The 12,510-nt window shown below is 40.1% G+C and overlaps 1 protein-coding gene across 3 annotated transcripts in view; it reads left to right on the top strand.

The window, feature by feature from the left end:
- Positions 1 to 3,943: 3,943 nt before the first annotated feature.
- Positions 3,944 to 12,510, top strand: part of LOC105465608 (mediator complex subunit 23) — a 47,625-nt gene continuing 39,058 nt past the window's right edge. For 2 of the 3 annotated variants that reach the window (XM_071096473.1, XM_011714140.3), the window contains exons 1-4: positions 3,989 to 4,119; positions 4,467 to 4,498; positions 4,656 to 4,743; positions 12,384 to 12,508. In XM_071096473.1, coding sequence (XP_070952574.1) covers positions 4,081 to 4,119; positions 4,467 to 4,498; positions 4,656 to 4,743; positions 12,384 to 12,508 — 284 coding nt within the window. In that variant the 5' untranslated portion in view covers positions 3,989 to 4,080. Of the gene's footprint in view, positions 4,120 to 4,466; positions 4,499 to 4,655; positions 4,744 to 12,383; positions 12,509 to 12,510 lie in introns of all 3 variants that reach the window. The other variant, XM_071096474.1, reaches the window with a different exon arrangement.

Genomic DNA, 12,510 nt, shown 5'->3' with positions numbered 1-12,510 from the left:
TAAAAAAAAAAAAGAAAAAGAAAAAGAAAAAACAAAAAACCTTAATCCTAACAGTTCACCTGATCAATGGACACAAGCCAAAACCACACTTTCCATGCAGCTTAGACTTTGGAATAGACTGCCTGTGTCACTTAGATCTGAACCTACACTTTCTAAGTTAACCGGACCTTGAAACCTTGCCTATTCTTTTCTTCTTTAACTTCAGAACAATCTGTACCTTCTTTTCTTTTCTTCTTCAACTTCAGAACAACCTGTACCTTCTTGGTTCCGAAAACTTTACTCTGAACATTTTAATGCTTAATGGCCCAGAACACTTGCATTCTGAGAGGCAACTACCATTAAGTCACCCATCAATGTAAACCATAAACATTCCTCATGTTACAGAAGGTCCCAATGTCCACAGAATTCTGGCAACAAATGGGTTGTTGTTGTCTCAGAAAAGCCCTAGGGGCCTGCCAACATCTACTTCCTTAAGTCTCAGGAACCTGCCCTTCCTGGTTCCAGTGTTAGAGCTTGGGTGATAGGTGGACAAGCTAGACTGGGAGAGCCCAGAGAAACTAATCGCACTGAGGAGGGTGGTGGAGGTGAGGCGGATGCTAGGCTCAGGTCCAACAGCAAAAGGAAGAAGGAGTCCACAAAGGAAGGGAGACTTCACATAATAACATAATGCCAGAGATAGATGGGCAGGTGACGAACTTCAGGGAGGGCCAGTCATGAGGAAAAAGCAGAAAAGCCTACAAGGAGATTGACAAGCACACAAAGCAATCAGAAAGCTAACCAGGTAGGCAGTTGGTACAGGAAGGACTGAAGCTAATCCTCAGGAAGTGGAGATCAACATTGAAGCTGAATTGAGAACTGGCTGTCTTGGTGAGACTGATGTCAGCAGTGCCAAACCAGGTCTGAGAGGGAATGGTATACACTGGGAGACAAAGCAAACACCTCAGCAGGGAATAGAGAGTCCAGCTCTAGTCCTCCAAACAATGACATGGCAAAGTAGAATCAATGGTCACAGTTTGATACCACTGTTTGCCAGTACCTATGTGTGTGAAAAGATATTTTCTGACTAAATAAGTAAAAATCTCATTATTGATCAGCACAATGAACATCTATAATCAATTTGGAGACGAGGAACCTGATGTGATGACTCCTGTGGCGTAGCAATTGTTTCCTACTGAATGATCAGCATTCCTAAGGCTGTCTCTGGTTCCTGGAAGACTGTTTCTCTTACTTTGTCTCAAGGACAGACATCTTCCCTAGTAGTGTTAGATTTCTAGGAGCCCTCTCTTGTTCATTTTGAAACTCAGAAATAATTTGATTTCCAAACATTTTCCAGGTTTTCATAGGCTCTTCTCATTTTTAGTGTACTCGTGAGGGCCTCATTTATGACTCAGATTCTAGAGATGTCTCCAGAAGAGACATTATAAAACAACCATGCTGCCTGGGCTCTCTGAGGTAGAGCTCAGTGTCACAGTGCTCCCACGGTGCCCGTCCATGAAGCAGAAGGTACAGGCCATGTCCTGTTTACATCTCTGAAACCTGGCATGAACCAAGTTATCTTCCCAAACCTTTAAACTCCTCTCTGCCATGTCAGCTCCGTGGTGGCAGGAACTAGGTCAGTTTGGGCTTGCAGTCTTGTTCTAGTGTCTAGCACAGTGGCCAACACCTAGAAGACATTCAATGAACACTTGCTGAAAAAATTTTGTAACAGTTTCAGAAATAACATTAGGAGTCTAAGCTACCACATACATAAATGTCCAGTGAACCCAATTGTTATAAATTATAATAACTTTACTAGGTATGACTCTTTGGGTGTTCCAAATCTTTCTCTACATTCAGCATTCCAGAAATAGCTATTACCTCAAAGGAAGTCTTGCCCATAAAATAAAGGCACTTCGGATGTTTTTATTCTACCCAAAGTAATGAATAATGACTGAGTACCACCAAGTATCAGACTTTATGCCAGGTGTTAAGAAATGCAGGCATGTTTAGTTTCTGTATCTACTCTAAAAAGCTTTAGTCGAGTTGAAGAAGTAGACATTTTAAATGGTAATCTAGTGTAATCTGTGCAATACTAGTGGTGCTAATAAAGTGCCAGGGAGAAAGAGGAAGAAATACACAGTTTTCTACAGAAAGGGATTTAGAAAGATACCCATGTGAGTTTGGTCAGACTGCTGTGAATAGCATACTATAAACTGGGGTGATTCGAGTCTGAGCAAATCATAATCTGAGAACTTGGGCTTCTTGTTTCATTTGGCTGCAAGACAGTTGGCAGCCAGTCAGTACTTTACCCACTTGTAAGAGATTAGATGTATCTTCCTTGATGATTCAGACCAACGTAAGGGGAAGGACCTGATGATACCAACTTCGGGGATTCTCCAAGAAACAATGCCCCCAGACCACACTATAATGATGCTTAAAGTTGATAAGCCCTGCCCAGTTGCTCAGAGTTTCCAGTTGGCTCTTTAGTCCCCCACTCTAAATCATGATAGGACAAGGATGGATAAAGAAGCCTGAATTATCAGCTTTCAGTTTGCTCAGATTCAAATTACCCCCCAGTTTATAGTATGCTATTCACAGCAGTCTAAGCAAACTCACGTAGGTATCTTTCTAAATCCCTTTTTGTAGAAAAATTTGTATTTCCTCCTTTTCCCCCTGGCACGTTATTAGCACCACTAGTATTGCACATATTACACTATATTACGGTTTAAAATGTCTACTTCTTCAACTGAACTAAAGCTCTTTAGAGTAGCTATATGGGCCCTAACCTGACTGGTGTCCTACTAGGAAGAGAAAATTAGGACACAGCCATGTACAAAGGAAAGACCACGTGAAGACACAAGGAGAAGAAGGTCATCTACAAGCCAAGAACAGAGGGCTCTATAGAAAGTAACCCTACCAACCTCAACCTCAGACTTCTAGCCTCCAGAATTACAAGAAAAGAAATTTCTGTTGTTTAAGCCACCCAGTCTGTGGCATTTTGTTATGGCAACCCTAGCAAACAATATACGAAGCCTAACTCTTCAAGTTTTTCTCCAGCAGGGAATCTGAATTATTTCTTTTAAGCTTTTAGTAGCTATTGTGTGGGCAACGATGGTTGCATGTGCATGTTAAAGTTGTTAGAAAACTAAATTTATGCCAGGTCAGAGACTTGTATAACAAAACCACTAATGGGGACTCATCAGCTCATCACTTAGCAGCTACAAAGGAGTAGTTCATGCTTAGCAGTTTGTGGCATTTCACAAAGAAGTGAAAGGCCCTTTGCATGTCTATGACTCTCATCAACAATTTTCTTTTTGAGGTAAAGAAAGCTGATCATCGAAAAGGCATAACAGATGTTTTAGGGGTTGGTGATGACGGTGGCATATGAAGAAAAACACGTATTCTCAACAATATTGCCAATAGAATCCAGCAATACATTTAAAAGGATAATATATTATGACCAAGTAGCATTTATACCATAGAAGCAAAATTGGTTTGGCATTCAAAAGTCAGTCAATCACATTTGCACTGAGGTTATCATAGCTGACAAGACACCGTCTCTGTGGCTTCAGCTCCTGGCTGCAGGCCGCTGATGGAGGTCCAGAAGGTCAGCTGCTCACAGACATCAGCTGCGGCTCCAGCATTTTCCGCAGGCTGCAGCCTCTGGGTTTCAAGCTTTTCATTTCCCAGTCTGCAAACGGGCTAGTCCCGAGCAGGAAGCAACTCCCTCTCCAGCCGGGAGGTGGCGGCCTGCGGTCGATCACGCCTCCGGGGTCCTTGGGCTCAAGGTTCCGTTTGGGGGCGCTCTCGTCCGGCCTGCGGGCTGCCCTTCTCCACAGACGGAACCGTCTGGCGGCGCCTCTGGTTTCTGCGGGGTTTGCAAACAGAGCGTACCGGGCCCTTCCGGTCTTCCGTACAGGTTCCTCCAGTTGGCTGGGCTGCGGAGGGAAGGCTCCCCGGTAAAGCACTGGGGGAGGGAAGCGACGTCGGAGAGCTACGGTTTCCTCCGGCGGTCTCCGACCCTCGCCCCATATATTCCCAGAGCTCGGGTCTGACCCGGGCCTTACCGGGCACCCCGGAAAGGCGGGGGTAATAGTACAGATGGAGACGCAACTGCAGAGCATTTTCGAAGAGGTGGTGGTGAGTGCAGCTGCCGGCCATCCAGGACTACGGCTCGGGGACGGGTAGACGCGGGGGCAGCAGACCAAGGAAGCTGGCCCGGGCAACTTCGTCTCACGCTTCCCTTTTTATTCTCTTGTTTTGACATCGAGGTTGTGTGCGGGGAGGTTTAGTGATTCTCAAACTGCTGTCAAGTTCATTGTATGCTTTGAAATCGATACAGTGACAGGCCCGACAGGTATTGATAGTTTCAGAGCTGATTAAGGTGACTTGTCCTGTGTTACATTGTAATACTTGGCTAAGGGAGGCGCCTTTTAAAAATTAACATTGTTTACATTTTGTTTGTTTGTTTGTTTGTTTGTTTACAGAAAACGGAAGTTATAGAAGAGGCTTTTCCTGGGTGAGTGTATGCGTGGCGGATTTTTGTGTTTTCATGTGATTGTATCTGTCAGATTTTACTTAGTTTCGTGTTGGAAGGTTCTAAGATCCACTATTCTGATTGTGTGTAATTACCTTTTTAAAACGAATGACAAATAATGTAATTTTTATTTTTTTAGCATGTTTATGGATACTCCTGAAGATGAGAAAACAAAACTAATTAGCTGTTTGGGTGCCTTCAGACAGTTTTGGGGTGGTCTTTCTCAGGTGAGCACTTCATTTTTAATACATTCAGCTGATGATTTTTGCCCCCTTCTTTTTTTTTTTTTTTTTCTTTTTCCTTTAACATTTACTTTGATGTTGCTCTTAAGATCTTCCTGAGAAGGAAGAAATAAAATTGTCATCATTTTTTATTCTGGCTTACGTTTGTTTTAATTTGTATATTTCGGTAGAAAACCTATGTTGAGAAGTCAAGTTGATACTGCACAGTGTGCAACGTTAAAAAAAAGAAAAAAACTCCCCTATGTTGATTAATTAAGATCATTTTCATCCTATTCGGATTTATTTGGTACACTTGAAAACAGATGTGTTAAGCTTTACTTGTCAAAGATACACATTCCATTTGTTTTACTTAATAAAGGAATTGGCACAGCATTGATACAAAGATGCTACAATAGGAATACCAAGATTCTATAATAACGATAGGAAGATATTATAGTAAAAATGAGGAAACAAACTGTAAAAGTAACAAAGAACAGCTACCAGAAAATGTATCCGTGAAAAAGACAAAATGTGTCATCCTCGAAGAGCTCACATTCCAGTAGTGCCTTACCTTCTCATGGTGTATTATGGGTAGGGAAATGAGAACTGTGTGTCAGCCACTGGTGATAAGATTTGCCACTCCAGACATGGATCATATAATGCTAATACAGTCATGTTTTAACCTTTTGTTTAATTATTTTGTAATAGGTAATACATTCATATGGTTCAAAATGCACAGGTATAAAAAGGGTGGATCCAATAACTAGTCTCTTTCTCTTCTCTTACCTGTTCTTTTTTCTGTCTCTAGCCAATATCCTCAAGTTATGTTTTCTTCTAGAAGTATTTTATGCGTATAGAAACACTTTTATAGCATGATCATATACCATGTACGCTGTTAATTAATTAGCACTTTTTTTCTCCTAATAATAATCTAAAGGTAATTCCCTATCAGTCCAAGAGTTACTTGTTCCTTCCTTTCTTATTTATTTTTTTATTTTTTTATTTTTTTAATTAATTAATTAATTTATTATTATTATACTTTAAGTTCTAGGGTACATGTGCACAATGTGCAGGTTTGTTACGTATGTATACTTGTGCCATGTTGGTGTGCTGCACCCATCAACTCGTCATTTACATCAAGTATAACTCCCAATGCAATATCTCCCCCCTCCCCCCTCCCCATGATAGGCCCCGGTGTGTGATGTCCCCCTTCCCGAGTCCAAGTGATCTCATTGTTCAGTTCCCACCTATGAGTGAGAACATGCAGTGTTTGGTTTTCTGTTCTTGTGATAGTTTGCTAAGAATGATGGTTTCCAGCTGCATCCATGTCCCTACAAGGGACACAAACTCATCCTTTTTGATGGCTGCATAGTATTCCATGGTGTATATGTGCCACATTTTCTTAATCCAGTCTGTCACTGATGGACATTTGGGTTGATTCCAAGTCTTTGCTATTGTGAATAGTGCCGCAATAAACATACGTGTGCATGTGTCTTTATAGCAGCATGATTTATAATCCTTTGGGTATATACCCAGTAATGGGATGGCTGGGTACATCTGGTACATCTAGTTCTAGATCCTTGAGGAATCGCCATACTGTTTTCCATAATGGTTGAACTAGTTTACAATCCCACCAACAGTGTAAAAGTTTTCCTATTTCTCCACATCCTCTCCAGCACCTGTTGTTTCCTGACTTTTTAGTGATCGCCATTCTAACTGGTGTGAGATGGTATCTCATTGTGGTTTTGATTTGCATTTCTCTGATGGCCAGTGATGATGAGCATTTTTTCATGTGTCTGTTGTCTGTATGAATGTCTTCTTTTGAGAAATGTCTGTTCATATCCTTTGCCCACTTTTCGATGGGGTTGTTTGTTTTTTTCTTGTAAATTTGTTTGAGTTCTTTGTAGGTTCTGGATATTAGCCCTTTGTCAGATGAGTTGATTGCAAAAATGTTCTCCCATTCTGTAGGTTGCCTGTTCACTCTGATGGTAGTTTCTTTTGCTGTGCAGAAGCTCTTTAGTTTAATTAGATCCCATTTGTCAATTGTGGCTTTTGCTGCCGTTGCTTTTGGTGTTTTAGACATGAAGTCTTTGCCCATGCCTATGTCCTGAATGGTACTACCTAGGTTTTCCTCTAGGGTTTTTATGGTATTAGGTCTAACATTTAAGTCTCTAATCCATCTTGAATTAATTTTCGTATAAGGAGTAAGGAAAGGATCCAGTTTCAGCTTTCTACTTATGGCTAGCCAATTTTCCCAGCACCATTTATTAAATAGGGAATCCTTTCCCCATTTCTTGTTTCTCTCAAGTTTGTCAAAGATCAGATGGCTGTAGATGTGTGGTATTATTTCTGAGGACTCGGTTCTGTTCCATTGGTCTATATCTCTGTTTTGGTACCAGTACCATGCTGTTTTGGTTACTGTAGCCTTGTAGTATAGTTTGAAGTCAGGTAGCGTGATGCCTCCAGCTTTGTTCTTTTGACTTAGGATTGTCTTGGAGATGCGGGCTCTTTTTTGGTTCCATATGAACTTTAAAGCAGTTTTTTCCAATTCTGTGAAGAAACTCAGTAGCTTGATGGGGATGGCATTGAATCTATAAATAACCTTGGGCAGTATGGCCATTTTCACGATATTGATTCTTCCTATCCATGAGCATGGTATGTTCTTCCATTTGTTTGTGTCCTCTTTTATTTCACTGAGCAGTGGTTTGTAGTTCTCCTTGAAGAGGTCCTTTACATCCCTTGTAAGTTGGATTCCTAGGTATTTTGTTTTCTTTGAAGCAATTGTGAATGGAAGTTCATTCCTGATTTGGCTCTCTGTTTGTCTGTTACTGGTGTATAAGAATGCTTGTGATTTTTGCACATTAATTTTGTATACCGAGACTTTGCTGAAGTTGCTTATCAGCTTAAGGAGATTTTGGGCTGAGATGATGGGGTTTTCTAAATATACAATCATGTCATCTGCAAAGAGGGACAATTTGACTTCTTCTTTTCCTAACTGAATACCCTTGATTTCTTTCTCTTGCCTGATTGCCCTAGCCAGAATTTCCAACATTATGTTGAATAGGAGTGGTGAGAGAGGGCATCCCTGTCTTGTGCCAGTTTTCAAAGAGAATTTTTCCAGTTTTTGCCCATTCAGTATGATATTGGCTGTGGGTTTGTCATAAATAGCTCTTATTATTTTGAGGTACGTTCCATCAATACCGAATTTATTGAGCGTTTTTAGCATGAAGGGCTGTTGAATTTTGTCAAAAGCCTTTTCTGCATCAATTGAGATAATCATGTGGTTCTTGTCTTTGGTTCTGTTTATATGCTGGATTATGTTTATTGATTTGTGAATGTTGAACCAGCCTTGCATCCCAGGGATGAAGCCCACTTGATCATGGTGGATAAGCTTTTAGACGTGCTGCTGAATCCGGTTTGCCAGTATTTTATTGAGGATTTTTGCATCGATGTTCATGAGGGATATTGGTCTAAAATTCTCTTTTTTTGTTGTGTCTCTGCCAGGCTTTGGTATCAGGATGATGTTGGCCTCATAAAATGAGTTAGGGAGGATTCCCTCTTTTTCTATTGATTGGAATAGTTTCAGAAGGAATGGTACCAGCTCCTCCTTGTACCTCTGGTAGAATTCAGCTGTGAATCCATCTGGTCCTGGACTTTTTTTCGTTGGTAGGCTATTAATTATTGCCTCAATTTCAGAGCCTGCTATTGGTCTATTCAGGGATTCAACTTCTTCCTGGTTTAGTCTTGGAAGAGTGTAAGTGTCCAGGAAATTACCCATTTCTTCTAGATTTTCTAGTTTATTTGCGTAGAGGTGTTTATAGTATTCTCTGATGGTAGTTTGTATTTCTGTGGGGTCGGTGGTGATATCCCCTTTATCATTTTTTATTGTGTCTATTTGATTCTTCTCTCTTTTCTTCTTTATTAGTCTTGCTAGCGGTCTGTCAATTTTGTTGATCTTTTCAAAAAACCAACTCCTGGATTCATGGATTTTTTGGAGGGTTTTTTGTGGCTCTATCTCCTTCAGTTCTGCTCTGATCTTGGTTATTTCTTGCCTTCTGCTAGCTTTCGAATGTGTTTGCTCTTGCTTCTCTAGTTCTTTTAATTGTGATGTTAGAGTGTCAATTTTAGATCTTTCCTGCTTTCTCATGTGGGCATTTAGTGCTATAAATTTCCCTCTACACACTGCTTTAAATGTGTCCCAGAGATTCTGGTATGTTGTATCTTTGTTCTCATTGTTTTCAAAGAACATCTTTATTTCTGCCTTCATTTCGTTATGTACCCAGTAGTCATTCAGGAGCAGGTTGTTCAGTTTCCATGTAGTTGAGCGGTTTTGATTGAGTTTCTTAGTCCTGAGTTCTAGTTTGATTGCACTGTGGTCTGAGAGACAGTTTGTTATAATTTCTGTTCTTGTACATTTGCTGAGGAGTGCTTTACTTCCAATTATGTGGTCAATTTTGGAATAAGTGTGATGTGGTGCTGAGAAGAATGTATATTCTGTTGATTTGGGGTGGAGAGTTCTGTAGATGTCTATTAGGTCTGCTTGCTGCAGAGATGAGTTCAATTCCTAGATATCCATGTTAACTTTCTGTCTCGTTGATCTGTCTAATGTTGACAGTGGAGTGTTGAAGTCTCCCATTATTATTGTATGGGAGTCTAAGTCTCTTTGTAAGTCTCTAAGGACTTGCTTGATGAATTTGGGTGCTCCTGTATTGGGTGCATATATATTTAGGATAGTTAGCTCTTCCTGATGAATTGATCCCTTTATCATTATATAATGGCCTTCGTTGTCTCTTTTGATATTTGATGGTTTAAAGTCTGTTTTATCAGAGACTAGTATTGCAACCCCTGCTTTTTTTTGTTCTCCATTTGCTTGGTAAATCTTCCTCCATCCCTTTATTTTGAGCCTATGTATATCTCTGCATGTGAGATGGGTCTCCTGAATACAGCAGACTGATGGGTCTTGACTCTTTATCCAGTTTGCCAGTCTGTGTCTTTTAATTGGAGCATTTAGTCCATTTACATTTAAGGTTAATATTGTTATTTGTGAACTTGATCCTGCCATTATGATATTAACTGGTTATTTTGCTTGTTAGTTGATGCAGTTTCTTCCTAGCCTCGACGGTCTTTACATTTTGGCATGTTTTTGCAATGGCTGGTACCGGTTGTTCCTTTCCATGTTTAGTGCTTCCTTCAGGGTCTCTTGTAAGGCAGGCCTAGTGGTGACAAAATCTCTAAGCATTTGCTTATCTGTAAAGGATTTTATTTCTCCTTCACTTATGAAACTTAGTTTGGCTGGATATGAAATTCTGGGTTGAAAATTCTTTTCTTTAAGAATGTTGAATATTGGCCCCCACTCTCTTCTGGCTTGTAGAGTTTCTGCTGAGAGATCTGCTGTTAGTCTGATGGGCTTCCCTTTGTGGGTAACCCGACCTTTCTCTCTGGCTGCCCTTAAGATTTTTTCCTTCATTTCAACGTTGGTGAATCTGGCAATTATGTGTCTTGGAGTTGCTCTTCTCAACGAGTATCTTTGTGGTGTTCTCTGTATTTCCTGGATGTGAATGTTGGCCTGCCCTACTAGGTTGGGGAAGTTCTCCTGGATGATATCCTGCAGAGTGTTTTCCAACTTGGTTCCATTTTCCCCCTCACTTTCAGGCACCCCAATCAGACGTAGATTTGGTCTTTTTACATAATCCCATACTTCTTGCAGGCTTTGTTCATTTCTTTTTCTTCTTTTTTCTTTTGGTTTCTCTTCTCGCTTCATTTCATTCATTTGATCCTCAATTGCTGATACTCTTTCTTCCAGTTGATCGAGTCGGTTACTGAAGCTTGTGCATTTGTCACGTATTTCTCGTGTCATGGTTTTCATCTCTTTCATTTCGTTTATGACCTTCTCTGCATTAATTACTCTAGCCATCAATTCTTCCACTTTTTTTTCAAGATTTTTAGTTTCTTTGCGCTGGGTACGTAATTCCTCCTTTAGCTCTGAGAAGTTTGATGGACTGAAGCCTTCTTCTCTCATCTCGTCAAAGTCATTCTCCGTCCAGCTTTGATCCATTGCTGGCGATGAGCTGCGCTCCTTTGCCGGGGGAGATGCACTCTTATTTTTTGAATTTCCAGCTTTTCTGCCCTGCTTTTTCCCCATCTTTGTGGTTTTATCTGCCTCTGATCTTTGATGATGGTGACGTACTGATGGGGTTTTGGTGTAGGTGTCCTTCCTGTTTGATAGTTTTCCTTCTAACAGTCAGGACCCTCAGCTGTAGGTCTGTTGGAGATTGCTTGAGGTCCACTCCAGACGCTGTTTGCCTGGGTATCAGCAGCAGAGGCTGCAGAAGATAGAATATTGCTGAACAGCAAGTGTACCTGTCTGATTCTTGCTTTGGAAGCTTCCTCTCAGGGGTGTACTCCACCCTGTGAGGTGTGGGGTGTCAGACTGCCCCTAGTGGGGGATGTCTCCCAGTTAGGCTACTCGGGGTCAGGGACCCACTTGAGCAGGCAGTCTGTCCCTTCTCAGATCTCAACCTCCGTGTTGGGAGATCCACTGCTCTCTTCAAAGCTGTCAGACAGAGTCGTTTGCGTCTGCAGAGGTTTCTGCTGCTTTTCTTACTTGTTTTTTAAATAGCAACGTAATATTCCATTGTATGGCTGTACCTTCCTCCATTTAACCAATCTTCTACTGACTCTTAAGTTTCTTCTTAACTTTTTCTCATTTAACCAGTGCTGTGATGAATAATATTATGCCTGAAAAATAGGATAAATTCTTAGAAATAGTATTGCTGAGTCAAAAGCCTTACTGGTTTGTAAGTTTTATAGAAATTATTAAATTTTCCACAAGGGTTATACTAGTTTATACTTCCACCAGCAGTGTTTGAGAGTATCTTTTTATTATAACCTCACAATAGAGTGTTACACTTTTTGATCTTTGCTGATCAAAAACATGAGAAATTTTATCTCAGTATAATTTTATTTTCATTTCTCAGTGATGTTGAACATCTTTCCAAAATTTTTTTTAAAAATTCATTAAACACTTTATAAATTATGATGTGGCCCTCTAATGGACCACCAACAGTGGTCATGGAGAGAAGCAGAACATTATAGGCTCTTTTTGGATATATCCTAGAAGATAAACTTTGATACAGCACAACATTTGACATCATATTTAAAGTTTTGCAAGTCTAGAAATGTGACATGTCATTAGATTCATAATGGGCTCTTCTTTAGGCTCTTAGGGATTAGATTCACACCTAATTCTCATAAGGCTGATACATACTGATCCATAATGAATTTTACTCCCAGTGACAGTAATATTTATATATGCCATAAAGGGCAATGTTTACAATGCCTTACAATGATCTGTGTTAAGAGTTTTCTATTGACCATTGATATGTTAGTTAATTAATACTTTTGAAGGTCCCATGTAATAAAAAGGTAGCATTTTATCTATATAATTGCAAAATTTTAAGCTTAATGTGACAAATACTAAATCTGAACATTTTAATTTTCCTTTTTTAAAAAATTATTTTCATCCACAGATGCTCATAGTGAAGTATTTCATTCATAGTATTGGTATACTTCCAGTTGTAGTATTAGCTATTTCTTATAAAAATGTAACTTTAGACCCCAAATAACATCATTCTCTAATTTTCCAGGAGTCTCATGAACAGTGTATCCAGTGGATTGTTAAGTTTATTCATGGTCAGCATAGTCCTAAAAGAATTTCTTTTCTTTATGACTGCTTAGCAATGGCAGTTGAGACTGGTCTCCTTCCACCCAGGT

This window comes from Macaca nemestrina, chromosome 5 (genome assembly GCF_043159975.1).
Source record: "Macaca nemestrina isolate mMacNem1 chromosome 5, mMacNem.hap1, whole genome shotgun sequence".
NCBI classification, from domain to species: Eukaryota; Metazoa; Chordata; class Mammalia; order Primates; family Cercopithecidae; genus Macaca; species Macaca nemestrina.
This window is presented reverse-complemented; position numbering and strand designations above follow the sequence as displayed.